This window comes from Barbus barbus (assembly GCF_936440315.1).
Source record: "Barbus barbus genome assembly, chromosome: 6".
NCBI lineage: Eukaryota > Metazoa > Chordata > Actinopteri > Cypriniformes > Cyprinidae > Barbus > Barbus barbus.
Window position 1 is genome coordinate 19,140,451 of NC_136734.1, and position 17,793 is coordinate 19,158,243.

The following is a 17,793-nucleotide window of genomic DNA, read 5'->3' on the forward strand; positions in this document are numbered from 1 at the left end:
ATAGATTTTTTTTTTTTTGGGTTAAAAAAATATTATAAAGAAAGATTATAAATTAAACTTCTTCATTTTTCCAATGAAGATGTTTTTGATAAAATTGCATATCCTACATACAGCAAAAGATTTATCATTCTGCAGTTTTTGTATTGACTGTATAAACATAAATTTTCATTATGCCATGCAAAATTATGTCTTTTTTTACTAAAAACTACGTAAGTCAGTGTTTTGGTGTTCAGCTGTTTATTTCTTTATATTGCTGTCAAATGATTAATCGCATCCACAATAAAAGTTTTTGTTTACATAATATAGGTATGTGTACTGTGTTTATTTATTATGTTTATATAAATACATACACATACAGTAAACATTTAGAAAATATTGACATGTATTTACATCTATATATTTATATAAATCTATTTAACGTATAAACATGGCATATTTTTCATAAATATATACATGCTTGTGTTTGTATTAATATATACATAATAAATATACACAGTATACACACATATATTATATAAACAAAATCTTTTATTTTGGATGCGATTAGTCTATTTCTTCATAAAGATCGGTAGAGTTTCACTCTGAAGTAATGATACGCACCAAAGAGCGCGTGAATGTTGTCCTTTCAGCATTAAACACAACGCGACATAAATGTTTCGTCATAATTTCAGCGTCTTGATGGTGTCTTTCTTCACATTTGCGGAAAACTTGACAGAGAGGGAGACCCGGGGGTGTGTGTGGCCTCCTCTTCCCACGCACCCCTCCCGCGCCTGTCCGCTCGCTCTGCCCAAAAAATGTGAAACCAAATCCGAGCAGCAGGTCACAGAGCCTAGTTATTTTAAAACCAACACTGAACTACCTCGACAGGACCATGGAAGTAACGCGGAACGGGCAGTTTAAAGAAATAATCGTCGCCGTGAGAGACAGAGTAAAATGAGGGAGCGCCGCTGTGCTCGTTTACTGTGTTTTGTTGTTGTTTGGCTGCTCGCGGGTCCCCAATGTCTCTGCCCGTAGTTCTGCCTGGATCTTGCTGTCGTTTAACAGGGGCTGCTTTGGCCCATCATCTCGCAGACGCCTCTCACAGAAGCCGCAGCCGTTGTGTGTCCGCTCTTCCGTCCCGTATGTCCGGATCTCAGACGCGGCTCATCCCGGCGCTGCTGCCCGCTCGCCCGCTGCTCTCCCTCGGCTTGCTGCAGCTGGTTCTCGGCTGCTCCATGGTGGCGCTCTCTTTCGGGGCTCTGTCCCTTAGCAACTCGCCCCCTATTAGAAACTCCTGTCCGTTTTGGGCCGGATCTTCTGTGAGTATTATATTACTGGCCATAATCAGAGGTGCTAATGTTTTTATTTTACGGTACATATGCATGCTACTCGTATTAAAATGCATGCTTGTCAGTATGCCACTGTATTAGTCTACAGCTTTTCATCGCTCCATTACAAACCAACAGGTATAGAGGAGAAGTTTTATTATGGTCTAATGTGTTTCCAATGCAGTCTGATACAGAAACGTGGTGCTGCACTTTTAGTTCAGTCTATTTCTGAGTATATGAGCACACCAGACACTGTTATTTACCAGTAATGCACTATGATAAACCATACTGATCTGTCAATATGTTGTAAATTATTAGCAAAGTTATTAATTAGACTTTTAAAAAGTACCCTGTAGTTGCTGCCTCAAGGAAATATTTCAGCTTGGTCCATTATTTTTTTTACTGGTGCAGTGGTACCTAATGCAGTTGGTTTAGTCAAATAATGGTTGATTTAGTTAAACAATAATTTAATTGGAATTTGACTTAATTCAGATGTTACAACTTGAAGCACATATTTAGGATTCAAAATTTTACAGTGAACAGTTTACAGTTCAACATTTTTACAGTATATAGTTTCACAGTGTAGTCTAATATCCAATCTAGTGACCAGATTTCAATGAATGACAATGTCATTTTTACTTTTGTCAGATTTATTAGTCAATATGACATTAATGATTATTTAGATCCTGGCACATTTACCAGAAGTTTTTCACATTTACCAAGCTTGTTTACATTTTACATTAGCATTCATGTATTTATCCACAGCAAATTATATTGTTTTAACTTTTAATACCTTAAACATCTTGATATTGTCTAGTTTCTTAAGTTTCTAGATATTTAGAAACTTCCTTAGTGCTGTGGTTGAAGTTGGTCAAAGTTATCCAAAGTTATGCAATTTAAAATATAATTTCCACATTTACGTATGGTTAATATTTGTGGTCATTGGCAGGAGTTGAGTGAACTGGTCAGTAAAGTCATGGCTAAGTGTGAACCTCTTTTACTGCGTAACACTCTATAGTGAGTTACTGTTTAGAAGTAAAGCTGCCATATTATGCATACCTCTAACCAAGTGCAAAACAACAGCTAGTTAAAATCTAATGTTTATTTATACTTCTGAAGTTGGACTCCATTACTGATGAAGAAAATCAAACACTGAAAACTCATTAAAATAATTGTGACCTTTTACAGAGATGGAAATAAAAATGTTGTAATGACGTGAAAAAAAATTCACAATGTAATATTGTGAAGTTGATTACAGAATATTGTTGATTTGAAAAAAATCAATGAATTTAAGTATTTTTTATAGGTTACCTCACAAAGCATTTTACAGTTACGGATTTAGTGAAATGCTTTAGATTGTTATGTCTGAAGAAAAAGAGCTAAACACAAGCTAACCCATCAGCTGGTGTAAATGACAGGAAGTGGCAGGGTTAGTGGAAACGAGAGGGAGCCGAGTATGGACAATGATATTTGAATGAGGCTGCTAGAGACAGCTCGGCCGATGACACACTGAGTGAGATGAGTCATTAAAACAGGATTTAAAAGTGCTGAAGGCCGTTTTGAGAGTGTACACCATCTAATGGGTAATAATGGGTTCATTATCAGTTAATCTGTCTGTGAGTGTTTGCCTCTTTGCTGAACGGACTGATTGTTTTCTGCAGGTCATCCTCTCTGGGATTATAGGACTAACCACATGGAAACGGCCGATGCTTCTGCTGGTATGTGTGGTCTTTAAGGCAGCAGCCTAATGTTTCTGTTTTAATAAGCAGATGAGTTTATTTTTACTTGAAAATAGTTAGATGATGTTTACTACACTAAATCAGTCCTGTATTGTCCTGAACATATGTTTTCCGTGTAATCTTCTGCATGTCCGTGTCCTTACAGTATGTTAAGGGGCCAGTTGTTTGGCCCTTAAAAGACCTTTTAAATAGGATCTGTGTCCACCAGACATTCAGTTAAGACCTTGTTAATTAAGTCTCAAGCCGACTGTCATCTCCTGCCTACTGCCATTCATATACAGTACAGTTCAAAAGTTTGGGGTCAGTGAGATTTCTTTTAATTCACTAAAAATGCATTAAATTGAGAAAAAAAAAAAAAAAAAGATTATTAAATGATAATAATTAAATGTTTCTGGAGCACAAAATCAACATAATAGAGTGATTTCTGAAAGATCATGTGATGCCGAAGAATGAAAAGAAAATTCAACTTTGCCATCACAGGAATGAATTACGTTTTCAAATATATTAAAAAAATAGTTTTTACTCTATTTTTGATCAAATGAATACAGCCTTGGTGAACATAAGAGACTTCTTTAAAAACCATTAACAAATCTCATCGAATCCAAACTTTAAACAGTAGTGTAAGTGTCATTTTCTAATTCCAGATTTGAGTGCTGATATTATGTTCATCAAATACAGATTTCATCAAATCTCTCTTATTTTGTTCAAATTATTCACATTTTCACAGATCTGCAAGGGGTTCCCAAACTTTCACATGCCACTGTAAAAACACTGACTAATCTTGCCCTGTACCATTAACTCGTTTCATCTAATTTCTCACACAGGTAAATCTGTTTGTATTGCTGTCAGTGGTCTGTATCCTGCTAAACCTGGCAGGCTTCATCCTCTGCTGTCAGGGGGCTCAGCTGGTCTCCAGTACCATTAACTGCCAGCTGGTGAGGAATCTGTGCATTTGGACATGTGCTGTGGTAGAGATAATAACATCAATAATGACTTGTCAGATGACTCATGTATTGACGATTGTATTCACAAACCTAGATGCAAAATATAAACAATCACCAACTGATGTGGGGCAAACCTTATTAATACATATGTACATTTATCTACACTACATAATAACATTCGTTGTAGTGTTAGAGTTGGCAAAGAATAATAAGTGGCATTAACTACATACTTGTAAGCAGCTGCATAGCAACCACATAGAACACCCTAGCAACCTCATTGCAACACTCTGGCGAACACCCACGCACTGCTCTTACAAGCACTTCTAAAACTTTCTTCTAGTGTGTAATTGAAAAACAATAACACGGGCTGATGGGCTGCTTGGTTGATGCACGTATTAGTAACACACTGGAAAAATGCACATCTGTACAGACCATCTGCTTAGAGGAATGAAGTCTGTCCAAGTCAAAGAAAGCCCTGAATTTGAGAGTCAAAGCAGGTTCCAGTTTTTCCTGGAATTTATTTAGTTTTTGGGGTGCTGTCAATTCCAGTGTCTGAAGGCTGCTCTTTCATCATTTCCACTTGTCATGGAAATCTCCTGCCATATTGGTGACCTCATATCTTTGAGCTGTTATCGCATGCAGCGCCAGACCACTCAAAAAGACAAATGTAGAAAGGATCCAGGCAGTTCTTTAAGTATTAGTAATACCATGTCATCAGATATTATAATGAACAAACATAATAAATGTGTTTCTGTGTTTCAGAATGAGAGGGGTGACCTCTGTTACTGTTGTTCAGAGATTCCAAGTACACAGTGCCAAGGGGACAAGTTGATTGAGATCTACGCAGGTCATGCATGTGGCACAATGAGAATCCTGCTTAAGGTGTGTACATTTTATAATAAATATTTTTTTCAGTTCTATTTTGTGTAATTTGGACTGTTTTACAAAGCCCTATCCATGACATGCAGGCAAAAATATGTTTATTGTGGCCACAAATTAATCGTGACCATGATTTACTAAACCAAAACAAGATAGCGAATTAGTACAACGTGATTTAATGAATTAAGAAGTTTTGGGAACATTTACCTGCTACCAGTTTGTAAAATGCCATGACTGACCAATCAGAATAAAGTATCTTATATTAGGAGTGAGAGGAATATGCTTGCAAAGTTTTATTTACTAGCGATAGATTTGGGTGTTATAGAGTTCTGTCTCTTTCAGAAAGTGCTGTTTGCGTTGTGTGCGCTGAATGCTTTGGCCACAGCTGTGTGTCTGGTGGCTGCTGCACTCAGATATCTCCAGATCTTCTCAACCAGACGGCCCTGCATGGTGAGAAATCATATAACGGAAAATATGAGAAGAAAACACATGATTTATTTCTTGGTCAGTGTGTGGCATAGATTATAAGGCTCTTTAGAAATGCTGTGAGAAGCTCAGAGGTGTCTGATGTCTCTCTGCGCTGGTCAAATGCTAATAGTGATGTGATTATGATCATCTTTGGCAGGAAGAGGCCAGGCCTGTTCCAGAGGAATTGGAGGAGCAGACTCCTCTTCCTGACCCTGACGAATTTGTTGCTCCGGCGCCTCCTCCTTCATACTTCTCCACCTTCTACTCTTACACCCCACGCCTGGCTCGCAGGTATCACACACAAGCCCTCTATACTCATAGTTACACAGCACACTCCAAAAAATGTTTTAGGCTACCTAAAATGTGATAACGTTGAAATGAACTGTATATTCAAGTCAAAATTTTGTTTAGTTATTATAACTGAACCTACGTGACTGCATTGAGTTTATTTTTAAAGACACATAATGTAATATATACTTTTTATTCCATGAATTTCAAAACTTTAAACATTAAATGAAATGTGAACATTTAAAATAATCATTAAACATAAAATATATATTTAAAAAAAATAATTATTAAATAAAAATAATAATGTACAACACGCTGTTGTTCAAACGTTTGGGGGTGGCAAGATTTTTAATTATAAAAAAAAAAAAAAAGCTCATCAAGCCTGTATTTATTTGGTGCAGTAAAAACAATAATATTGTCAAATCTTTAAAATAACTGTTTACTAGTTTAATATGTTTTAAATGTAATTTATTCCTGTGATGGCAAAGCTGAATTTTCAGCAGCCATTGCTTCAGTCTTGAATGTCACAATATACTTCAAAAATCATTCTAATATGCTGATTTGCTGCTCAGGAAATATTTCTTATTATTTTCAATGTTTAAAACAATTGTGCTAAATTTTGAGAAAACTGATACATTTAGTCAGAATTCTTTGAATAGAAAGTTCAAAAGAACAGTGTTTATTTGGAATACAAATCTTTTGTGACATTTTTTTATGTGTCCTTGCTGATCCAAGAATTGGTTTCTTTCATTCATTCATTCAAAAATAATAATAATAATAAATAAATTAAATAAATAAAACACCAAAACTTTAAATGATATATATATAGATATATATATATATATATATATATATATATATATATATATATATATATATATATATATATATATATATATATATATACACACACACACACACACAGTTGGGCAAAAAAGTATTTAGTCAGCCACCAATTGTGCTAGTTCTCCCACTTAAAAAGATGAGAGAGGCCTGTAATTTTCATCATAGGTACCCTTCAACTATGAGAGACAGAATGGGGGAAAAGAATCCAGGAAATCACATTGTCTGATTTTTAAATAATTTATTTGCAAATTATGGTGGAAAATAAGTATTTGGTCAATAACAAAAGTTAATCTCAATACTATGTTATATACCCTTTGTTGGCAATGACAGAGGTCAAACATTTTCTGTAAGTCTTCACAAGGTTTTCACACAAGGTTTTGGGGCTGTCGCTAGGCAACACGGACTTTCGACTCCCTCCAAAGATTTTCTATGGGGTTGAGATCTGGAGACTGGCTAGGCCACTCCAGGACCTTGAAATGCTTCTTACGAAGCCACTCCTTCGTTGCCCGGGCGGTGTGTTTGGGATCATTGTCATGCTGAAAGACCCAGCCATGTTTCATCTTCAATGCCCTTGCTGATGGAAGGAGGTTTTCACTCAAAATCTCACGATACATGGCCCCATTCATTCTTTCCTTTACACGGATCAGTCGTCCTGGTCCCTTTGCAGAAAAACAGCCCCAAAGCATGATGTTTCCACCCCCATGCTTCACAGTAGGTATGGTGTTCTTTGGATGCAACTCAGCATTCTTTCTACTCCAAACACGACGAGTTGAGTTAACAAAAAGTTCTATTTTGGTTTCATCTGACCATATGACATTCTCCCAATCCTCTTCTGGATCATCCAAATGCTCTCTAGCAAACTTCAGACGGGCTCGGACATGTACTGGCTTAAGCAGGGGGACACGTCTGGCACTGCAGGATTTGAGTCCCTGGCGGCGTAGTGTGTTACTGATGGTAGCCTTTGTTACTTTGGTCCCAACTCTCTGCAGGTCATTCACTAGGTCCCCCCGTGTGGTTGGGATCTTGCGTGGAGCCCCAGATCGAGGGAGATTATCAGTGGTCTTGTATGTCTTCCATTTTCTAATAATTGCTCCCACAGTTGATTTCTTCACACCAAGCTGCTTGCCTATTGCAGATTCAGTCTTCCCAGCCTGGTGCAGGTCTACAATTTTGTTTCTGGTGTCCTTTTGACAGCTCTTTGGTCTTGGTCATAGTGGAGTTTGGAGTGTGACTGTTTGAGGTTGTGGACAGGTGTCTTTTATACTGACACCGAGTTCAAACAGGTGCCATTAATACAGGTAACGAGTGGAGGACAGAAGAGCCTCTTAAAGAAGAAGTTACAGGTCTGTGAGAGCCAGAAATCTTGCTTGTTTGTAGGTGACCAAATACTTATTTTACCGAGGAATTTACCAAGTAATTCATTAAAAATCCCACAATGTGATTTCCTGGATTCTTTCCCCCCATTCTGTCTCTCATAGTTGAAGTGTACCTATGATGAAAATTACAGGCCTCTCTCATCTTTTTAAGTGGGAGAACTTGCACAATTGATGGCTGACTAAATACTTTTTTGCCCAACTGTGTGTGTGTATATATATATATATATATATATATATATATGCGCTAGGGTTCTAGTCAATTCCAAATTTTAAGGTTTTAATGTAACTTGTACATATTAAAGGTATTTTAAGGTTACGTGCATATTCGTGATTAAAATCTGTCCTGCATTTCATGATCTATAGCTTGCTTAAGTGTGTCTCACGCTCTCTCTCTCTCTCTCTCTCTCTCTCGCGCACACACACACACACACACACACACAAACCTGCACTTTAACCTTGAACTCTTAACCAAAAATACAGCAGGATTTAGCAGATTTGTGGGTGGTTGGCTCAGTGATTGGCAGGCAACCAAAATGTTTTGACAACGTTAAACAAGATTGAAGTTTGTGTGTGGGAAAGCATGATATTCTCCCATTTCATTGGATGTTCTGATCAAACACTAATGGGTTTGTCTAGAAGCAGTTGTTTACTGCCATTATATCTTCTCGTGGGTTGTTTACAATGTAAATGTGTGTGTTTTGGCAGGATGTTTGGTGATGGTATGATTCCTCTGCCTCATATATATGGTGCCAGAATTAAAGGAGTGGAGGTCTTCTGTCCTCTAGACCCTCCTCCACCTTATGAAGCTGTTGCATCAAACCCAACAGTACAGGTACTGATTTATACAGTTATTATATGCCATCTATATGCTATCCAATAATCATCTCTGTGATGAAAATCAAAAGGCAGTTCGCATTCAGTATTAATTCCTGATAGCATTTGTAAATTAGACCTTGTATCAGCAAACATGGCGCTGTGTTCTGGTCTACCAAGCTTACATTGGCAACAGCTCAATCAAATACAGTCCTTATCTGCTCACTGACCCTCTGTATTTATATCAGGCCCAGAATACTGAGGTGCAAATGACCGATCTGACTGAGGTCCTGACAGAGAGTGCAGAGGCAGAGACGCCCGGTGATGGTATGAACCATTTGTATTCTTATATATAGGCCTGTGGAGAGGAGCAGTATTGATAAACACTGACATTTAACACTTACAGTGGTTTTTGCACATTGAACCGGGACAGGAGAAAGTATTTTAGAACAAAAGTAGAAAACAAGCAAATACAAAATTCCCATAGGAAAATTTGGAATTAGAAAATGGAGCTGCCTCTTAGGCCTACATGAAATGTGTCATTGACACGGCTTAAATGAACCTAGTGCCTTTGGTGCTCTATATTTAATCAGGATGCTTACAGCATTTCACAGTACCCATCCAAAATTATGTCATCTGTGTATTAAAAGACATGTATTTTAGTGGTGTCAGTTGTATCTCCAGTCCTCTTCTGTGAGGGATTTATTTTTCTTTATATAGCTGTCTGTATCCTTCAACACTTTCAAAGATAGTCCTGCATGTTTTTAATGATCTTTCACAAATCACAAATAGCGGCCACTTGGCTAAATGTTTTGCATTCTTCGAATTTCATAATTTTTTCATTTTCAATTATATTATTAGCATAACAATTGAAAATGTTGAATTGAAAAAAATTTATTTAATGAAAGAATAACTTTGAACTACATGAACTCCACAAATTTATCAAAAATGATGTTCATGCAACGTTTTCTTCATTTTAGATTTTTTTTTTAAATCTGATAACTTGGTCATATCCAGGTATAAATCCTACATTTTTAATGTGTAAACAACTGTTCAGGAGTCAGTAATGTACTTTTTTTTTTTTATTAATATTTTATTCAGCAAAGATTCAATAAATGGACCAAAAGTGACAGTAAAATATATATAATATTCCAAAAGGTTTCTATTTTAAGTAAATGCTTTACTTTGAAGTTCACAAAAAAGTACTTTGGTTTCCACAAAAATATCAAGGAGTACAACTATTTTCAACAATGATAAGAAATATTACTTGTTACCATATCAGCATATATGAATGATTTCTGAAGGATCATGTGACACTGAAGACTGGAGTAATGAGAGCTGAAAATTCTGAAATTAATTACATTTTAAAATACAAACCCGATTCCAAAAAAATTGGGACACTGTACAAATTACGAATAAAAAAGGAATGCAATAATTTACTCAACTTAATCTCATAAACTTATATTTTATTCACAATGGAATATAGATAACATATCAAATGTTGAAAGTGAGACATTTTGAAATGTCATGCCAAATATTGGCTCATTTGGGATTTCATGAGAGCTACACATTCCAAAAAAGTTGGGACAGGTAGCAATAAGAGGCCGGAAAAGTTAAATGTACATGTAAGGAACAGCTGGAGGACCAATTTGCAACTTATTAGGTCAATTGGCAACATGATTGGGTATAAAAAGAGCCTCTCAGAGTGGCAGTGTCTCTCAGAAGTCAAGATGCAAGAGGATCACCAATTCCCCCAATGCTGCAGCGAAAAATAGTGGAGCAATATTAGAAAGGAGTTTCTCAGAGAAACATTGCAAAGACTTTGAAGTTATCATCATCTACAGTGCATAATATCATCCAAAGATTCAGAGAATCTGGAACAATCTCTGTGCGTAAGGGTCAAGGCTGGAAAACCATACTGGATGCCCGTGATCTTCGGGCCCTTAGACGGCACTGCATCACATACAGTAATGCTACTGTAATGGAAATCACAACATGGGCTCAGGAATACTTCCTGAAAACATTGTCGGTGAACACAATCCACCGTGCCATTCGCCGTTTTCGGCTAAAACTCTATAGGTCAAAAAAGAAGCCATATCTAAACATGATCCAGAAGTGCAGGCATTTTCTCTGGGCCAAGGCTTATTTAAAATGAACTGTGGCAAAGTGGAAAACTGTTCTGTGGTCAGACGAATCAAAATTTGAGGTTCTTTTTGGAAAATTGGGACGCCATGTCATCCGGACTAAAGAGGACAAGGACAACCCAAGTTGTTATCAGCGCTCAGTTCAGAAGCCTGCATCTCTGATGGTATGGGGTTGCATGAGTGCGTGTGGCATGGGCAGCTTACACATCTGGAAAGGCACCATCAATGCTGAAAGGTATATCCAAGTTCTAGAACAGCATATGCTCCCATCGAGACGTTGTCTCTTTCAGGGAAGACCTTGCATTTTCCAACATGACAATGCCAGACCACATACTGCATCAATTACAACATCATGGCTGCGTAGAAGGAGGATCCGGGTACTGAAATGGCCAGCCTGCAGTCCAGATCTTTCACCCATAGAAAACATTTGGCGCATCATAAAGAGGAAGATGCGACAAAGAAGACCTAAGACAGTTGAGCAACTAGAAGCCTGTATTAGACAAGAATGGGACAACATTCCTATTCCTAAACTTGAGCAACTTGTCTCCTCAGTCCCCAGACGTTTGCAGACTGTTATAAAAAGAAGAGGGGATGCCACACAGTGGTAAACATGGCCTTGTCCCAACTTTTTTGAGATGTGTCGATGCCATGAAATTTAAAATAAACTTATTTTTCCCTTAAAATTATACATTTTCTCAGTTTAAACATTTGATATGTCATCTATGTTGTATTCTGAATAAAAAATTGAAATTTGAAACTTCCACATCATTGCATTCTGTTTTTATTCACAATTTGTACAGTGTCCCAACTTTTTTGGAATCGGGTTTGTATATTACAATAGAAAACAGTTATTTTGAATTGTAATTGTAATTTTACTATTTCTGTTTTACTGTATTTTCTGTTTTACAATTTAAAAAATGCAGGTGAGCATAAGAGACTTCTTTTAAAAACATTAAAGCATCATACTGACTCCAAATGGTAGTACGTATAGACATAAATGTATGTTGTTCATTATGAAGCAACAAGATGGAAAAATATCAAATGCTGACAGAAAACACATGAAATGGATTGAAGAAGAGACTTTTTTTATTCTTACCTTTTTTTATTCTTACCTTATTAATATTCCTACCAGGAAAGTCCAAATCAAGTTCAGGAAAAACTTGATAGTACAGTCAGCAGCAGGGGTGCTTCTAGGGATTCTAGGCTCCTTGTACAGCACATTGCTTGGGATCCCCCTCTGTTGAGATTATTGACAGTGTAAGCAGGGTGAAACAAGAAGCAAGATTCCATTTTTACCCCGGGTTAACTAATTTAAAGTGTGAAAAGCCCTAAAAGGTTAACATGCTTTTGTCCTTTGTTTGTGTGTTTTATTCAGACAGGTGCCGTCAGATGGCCATATTGAGCCCCACACCTCCGGACACACAGTCCAGACAGCCTCACAGCGCAGTCTCCTCCGGCAGAAAACCTCACAGACCTCGCCTCCGCAGGTCCAACAGTGACCCCGTCCTGCTAGACCTGACCGCCAAAGGTAGGGGAAGGAATTCTCAAATGGTCTGTTATGTCATTTGTGGGAGTCTACAGTCAAATGTTATTGCATAATGACCCCTACACTGTATATTGGTTGGCACAGACAACCAATGAAATTAAATCGGACTTGTTTTCAGAGGATATATGTGCTGCTTCTGTGCGTTTTAAAAGCCCACAGGCAGATTTGTCTCATTTCAAGCCTAAATGTATATATAATGAATGAGGTTTCTATAAAAGGTCGAAGCACAGGCACTGACACAGTTCTTTATAATTAGTTTATGACCACTGGCTTCTCTCTGATGACAGATGGAGGTTTCTTTTTACTTGGTGTGTGTGTCCAGATCAGAGGACTTGGTTTGATACTTATAGAGAAGCTATAGCTGTCAGTGGTTACTTTAAGCCCATTTTAAATATAGGACTCTCTGTCTCTGTGTTGCTGATGGGGGTCAGCAGAGAGCGATCACTTTGCAAAGAACTTTAAAGGCATAGATCATTCAAAAATTCAAATTCAGTCATCATTTACTCGCCCTAATTTAATTCCAAACATCTAATGTATGACATTTTATTCTTCTGTGGAACATAAAAGGAGATATTTTAATAAATAAATAATAATATATATATATATATATTTTTTTTTGGTACAAACAATGAATGTTGATGGTAACCATAAATGTTCGGTTACCAACATCCTTCAAAATATCTTCTTTTGTGCAGAAAAAAGTCATTCAAGTTTGGAATGACATGATGGTGAGTAGTAAAGGTTCTTAATTGATACAACAGTGGTGTTCGTCGTTACACTGAATTTATATGTATTTATATGTAATTATTATTATAGTTACAATTATTGTGCAGCCTGACAAACAAGCACAGCAGTTTTTTTTTCTTAAATTTTAAATTGCAATTACAATTTTTATTAGAAAATTGGGAGTTAGATATTTTTCTCCAAATTGTGTAGCCCCACTTCATGTAGCCCCATGTATTTGTCATCTCTTGTGAGTATACATTATTTGACAAATATTTGTCAAAAACATGGCAAGCTATATCTCATTGGTTTCTGTCTCTTTCAGTAATGAGTTGTGAAGCAGCTACACAGACAGAATTAGGTCCTGGTTCGGCTCCTGCTCCAGGCTCAGTGACTGTAACGGAGCATGGGACCGTTACGCTACGACAGGGCCGTGGCAAACCGAAGCCTCGTCCCAACTCTATGGTGGACTACCAGAGCTATAGAGACACAAAACTGCTGGTGGCCCGTTTTTTGGAGCAATCCTCCTGCAGCTTGACCCCTGAGGTACAGGAGCTGGTCAACAGCATCAAAACCGTGCTGCGCTCCGATGAGGAACACATGGAGGAGGCCGTTCGCTGCGCCAGCTTCATTGACCAGGCAAGACACATGGCATGAAAACACATCAAGTTATCGAGGACTCAAAGCACGTGCTCTAATACATAGAGCTTTGGTGCTCAAGCGGGTGAATTGTGTTTGAATCCAGCATGTTTTTTGTTGAGTATCATATTAGATACACCAGACTTTTATGACTCTCATACAGTATGATATAAAACAATATGGAGCTCATACTTGTACTGAGGAAAAAAGATCTTAATTTTATTTAGAGGCTCAAACTAAGCAAAAATATGCGATTTGGTGCCGTTGCTGATATTTATATAGCAAAAAAGTCAGATGAAATTATTTTAGCTTGTAATGTAAGTCTCTTATATATATTTATATTTATATTTATATATATTTTTATATATATATATATATATATAGCAGACTACTTAAAATGCATTGAAATATTAGTTGCCACCCTGTATCTTCCAATAATATGTCTTAGTAAGATATTTAAATGCTAATTTACATATAACAAAATGCAATGCAGTACAGTGATGATGGAGAGATGTACAAATAAACATTCCTCAAAAGCCTGATGTATCACATTTTTTAGCATGATTTTTCTTGCTACAGCCCAGCAAGTGCTCATCCTGAAGAATTACCTACAATATAAAAGTAGTTCTTAAATTTACTTAAATTATCTGTAAATATTTCACAGCTAAAAGACAAGTGTACCATGACTTGAAGGTGGACATTTTTGAAATAATATTGAAAGGCCTTGTACTTACTTACTTACTTACTTTTGTCATTTAGCAGACGCTTTTGTCCAAAGCGACTTACAAATAAGAAAAAGTAACTAAAACTAAAAAGTTACAACTCTATAAATACTATATACCCACATATTTAAGAAAATAAAGAAATTAAATAAAATTGACACATGCATATAACAACATTTCAATAATAAACATATCAATGAAAAAATTAAATAAAAAGCGATAATACTATCCCTTGCCGGTGTCCCTGCCCGGTGGAGTCGCACGGTAGAGTCGATGGTCTTTACACTAAGAGGGCTTCACACGACGACTGCCGCGACCGCTGCCGCGGTATAATAACCTTTATTATACCAGTCCAACAAATGATCATTTCAAATCAGCTGGACCCACTTTCCTGTTTATCAACTACAAATGGCCAAGCAAGTGCACACACTGACAAGATACGCGATACAGTTCGAGACCAAACGCGATTTCAGCAACTCTCATCCTAGTAAACAAAATAAGCGTTTCCTAGCAACGGCAAATGCGCTAAACACTGAGACAAGTAAATACACTTACGAGCTGATTTTAAACTTCCGCTGATAGACTGCTTCTCTTAAAGACCACTTCATTACACTGCCTCTGCTGGCGCTTGAACCCACTTTCCTGTTTATCAACTACAAATGGCCAAGCAAGTGCACACACTGACAAGATACACGATACAGTACGAGACCAAACTTTCAATTGATTCAATTGATTTCAATTGTACTTGCTAGTATAAAAGATCAATCAAACAACAGAAGACATATAGTAGATATTAATGTACAACACTTTTTTGTGCAAACCATTTTTGATCATTTAGAGGCCATAGAAATATTCTTTTGTAAGGTCCACACATTTGGCCCAAAGAAGGTATCCAATGGTGGTTGAAGGTTTCCTGCGTGTTTGGTCTTTTCAATGCGCAAAGTTCTTTAAGTTAAACTCTAATCTGACTCCATTTTATTATTTAATCTGACTCCATTTTATTATGACCTTGTATTTCGGTTGAAATGCAAATTGATTGTTTGTCTATTTCTAATTAGTATTCTTCTGATATTTGATTATTCTAGTTAACTCTTGACTTTATATTTACTCGTTCATTCGGTTGCTCATGTCTTTAACAAGGATACAACGTAATCTACTAGAGTCAATAATTACAGAGTAAAACAGAATAAGGTCAAATGTAACAATTTATTATCAGTCAGGTAAATACTGTATGTATTATGTCAATTACACAGCAATTCAAAGAGATCAAATCATATCAATACAAAACATCGAATTCTCAAAGATAAATCTACGAGTAAAGGATGCATACCTGACTTTATAGAAATACATAGTGTGAAGTATTGAGACACACCACACACTACAGGCTTCTGGCTACAGAATCGCGCCGATCCTTTTGCAACATTTCCTTAAGTACTTCTGACCAAGATAAACATCCCCCGAAATGGAGACAGGAACTAACAATTGGAATTTGCTTTGATCAAGTTGAGTTAACACCTTTAGGGACAGAAGGTAATTTGCATGAAAGGTACAGGGAACTGACCCACCCTCTACAGTGTGCAATACATCTCTAATCTCTTAGGATCTGTATTACCTTTTAGTTTACTTCTTGTAAGAATGAGACCATTGTACCAGACGCTTCAAATGATACCAAACATGACTGTAAATATCACTTGCATTCATGTAGAACATTACATTCTACTATCGACCATTCTGAGTGAGTTGAGTGAAGGGAAGGATGGGTGAGGGGATTTAAGAAGAAACAAATGGACAAAAGGGAAGGAAGTTTCCTGCACCTCCACTCTGTGAGGTGTCTCGAAGATGCCCGTGCATGTTTGTATTGTCTGTTTCTCAGGAGATCAAAGTATCTGAGGTTCTTTCATCCTTACACTATCATATCAGGGCTGTTGGGTCACTGTTTGTAGGGTAACTACTGTAAGGTTAAAGGAATATTTCACCCAAAAATGAAAATTTTGTCATCATTTAATCACCCTCAAGTCGTTCTAAACCTGTATAAGTTTCTTATGTTGAACACAAAAGAAGATATTTTGAAGAATATTGAAGAACCAAACAGTTGGTCCCCATTGACAGAAATACTACGGAAGTCAATGTGGACCAACAAATGTTTGATTACCAGCATCCTTCAAAATATTTTTTCTTTTATGCACAACATAAGAAAGAAACTCATACAGGTTTGGAACAACATGAGGGTGAGTAAATGATGGTCATTTTTGGGTGAAGTGTCACTTTAATATCCTGTTTGTCCATTTTTGTTGCAATAATTTCCTGACAGGTCATTTTCATTAATGTTTGCAGGCCATTACTGTTTCAGAGGTTGCACCAGCGCAGTCCACCCTCCGCAGACAGGCGCAGATGGAGCTCACCTCCAACACGCTGCCGCTGCGCAAGCGGCCGGGCATCCTGCACCTGCGCAGCTGTGGCGACCTCAGCACCTTCACATGGGCACAGCTGCAGGCCGGGCCGGAGCGCAGGACAGGTTCCCATTCTCGAACTAACTCCAGGATGGGCTCTCGGGCTGGATCCCGTCGCATGCAACAGGAACGTCCACACAGCCTTATAGGAGTCTTCCAAGAAACCGTCATCTGAGTGACGTCTCAAACTGACTGTGTTAAGCGAAGAAATAGACTGTTTGAGGTGAAGGTTATCGTGAACATCACAACATGAAGGAAGCTAAGCTTTGTATAAAGTACACATGATTTCACTTCATTTTTAAAACATCTGTTTTTGTCATTGTGTATACGGAATATTATTCATTTTGAACTTTTTCAGTTGGAAGTCCAGCTGTTGGGATTTACGGATGTTTCTTTTTATTTTTTCACATTATGCATTATGATAAAACACTGGAGAAAAAAAAAACGTTTATTTCCCAAATTTTCATCTTCCTTATTTAAAAATTATTTGATTATACAAATAGACTATATGAAAAATACTATATTAATAATCATTATATTAAGAAAAACATGCTAATGTATGGCTTTATTTATCTTATGTGATGTGGAGAATTATTGTGAAGAGGATGAATATGCAACGTTTTTATTTTTATTTTTATTTGATCATTCTGAACAAATGTATTATTTCTACCAAGATGTCTTTCAGAGATGTATGGTGCATTATTACTGAATTTGACGAGGCTCATCTGCATTATATGGGTGAAACCTACCATCCATATTTCTCCAAGATTAAATAGATCTTTAAAGCATCTGCTGTCTGGGACTTTCATTCAGTTAATAATGCCATTTTGACAGTGTTGGATGAACAGGTTTTAACTAAACCTTCAATGAAAAACTACCTTTCAAATACTTGGGCTTTAAGACTTTTTT

The 17,793-nt window shown here is 37.0% G+C and overlaps 1 protein-coding gene across 2 annotated transcripts; it reads left to right on the top strand.

The window, feature by feature from the left end:
- Positions 1-24: 24 nt before the first annotated feature.
- Positions 25-17,671, top strand: LOC306871441 (endosomal transmembrane epsin interactor 1-like). 2 transcript variants are annotated; one of them, XM_079419380.1, is made up of 11 exons: positions 25-1,298; positions 2,969-3,025; positions 3,871-3,981; positions 4,753-4,872; positions 5,212-5,319; positions 5,495-5,628; positions 8,553-8,679; positions 8,909-8,987; positions 12,180-12,332; positions 13,399-13,712; positions 16,769-17,671. In XM_079419380.1, exons 1-11 carry the CDS (start codon positions 999-1,001, stop codon positions 17,057-17,059), a joined length of 1,794 nt encoding a protein of 597 aa, XP_079275506.1. In that variant the 5' UTR covers positions 25-998; the 3' UTR covers positions 17,060-17,671. The 2 variants fall into 2 exon arrangements, with proteins under 2 accessions (XP_079275506.1, XP_079275507.1); XM_079419381.1 differs by having other exon boundaries at positions 16,785-17,671.
- The last annotated feature ends 122 nt before the right edge of the window (positions 17,672-17,793 follow it).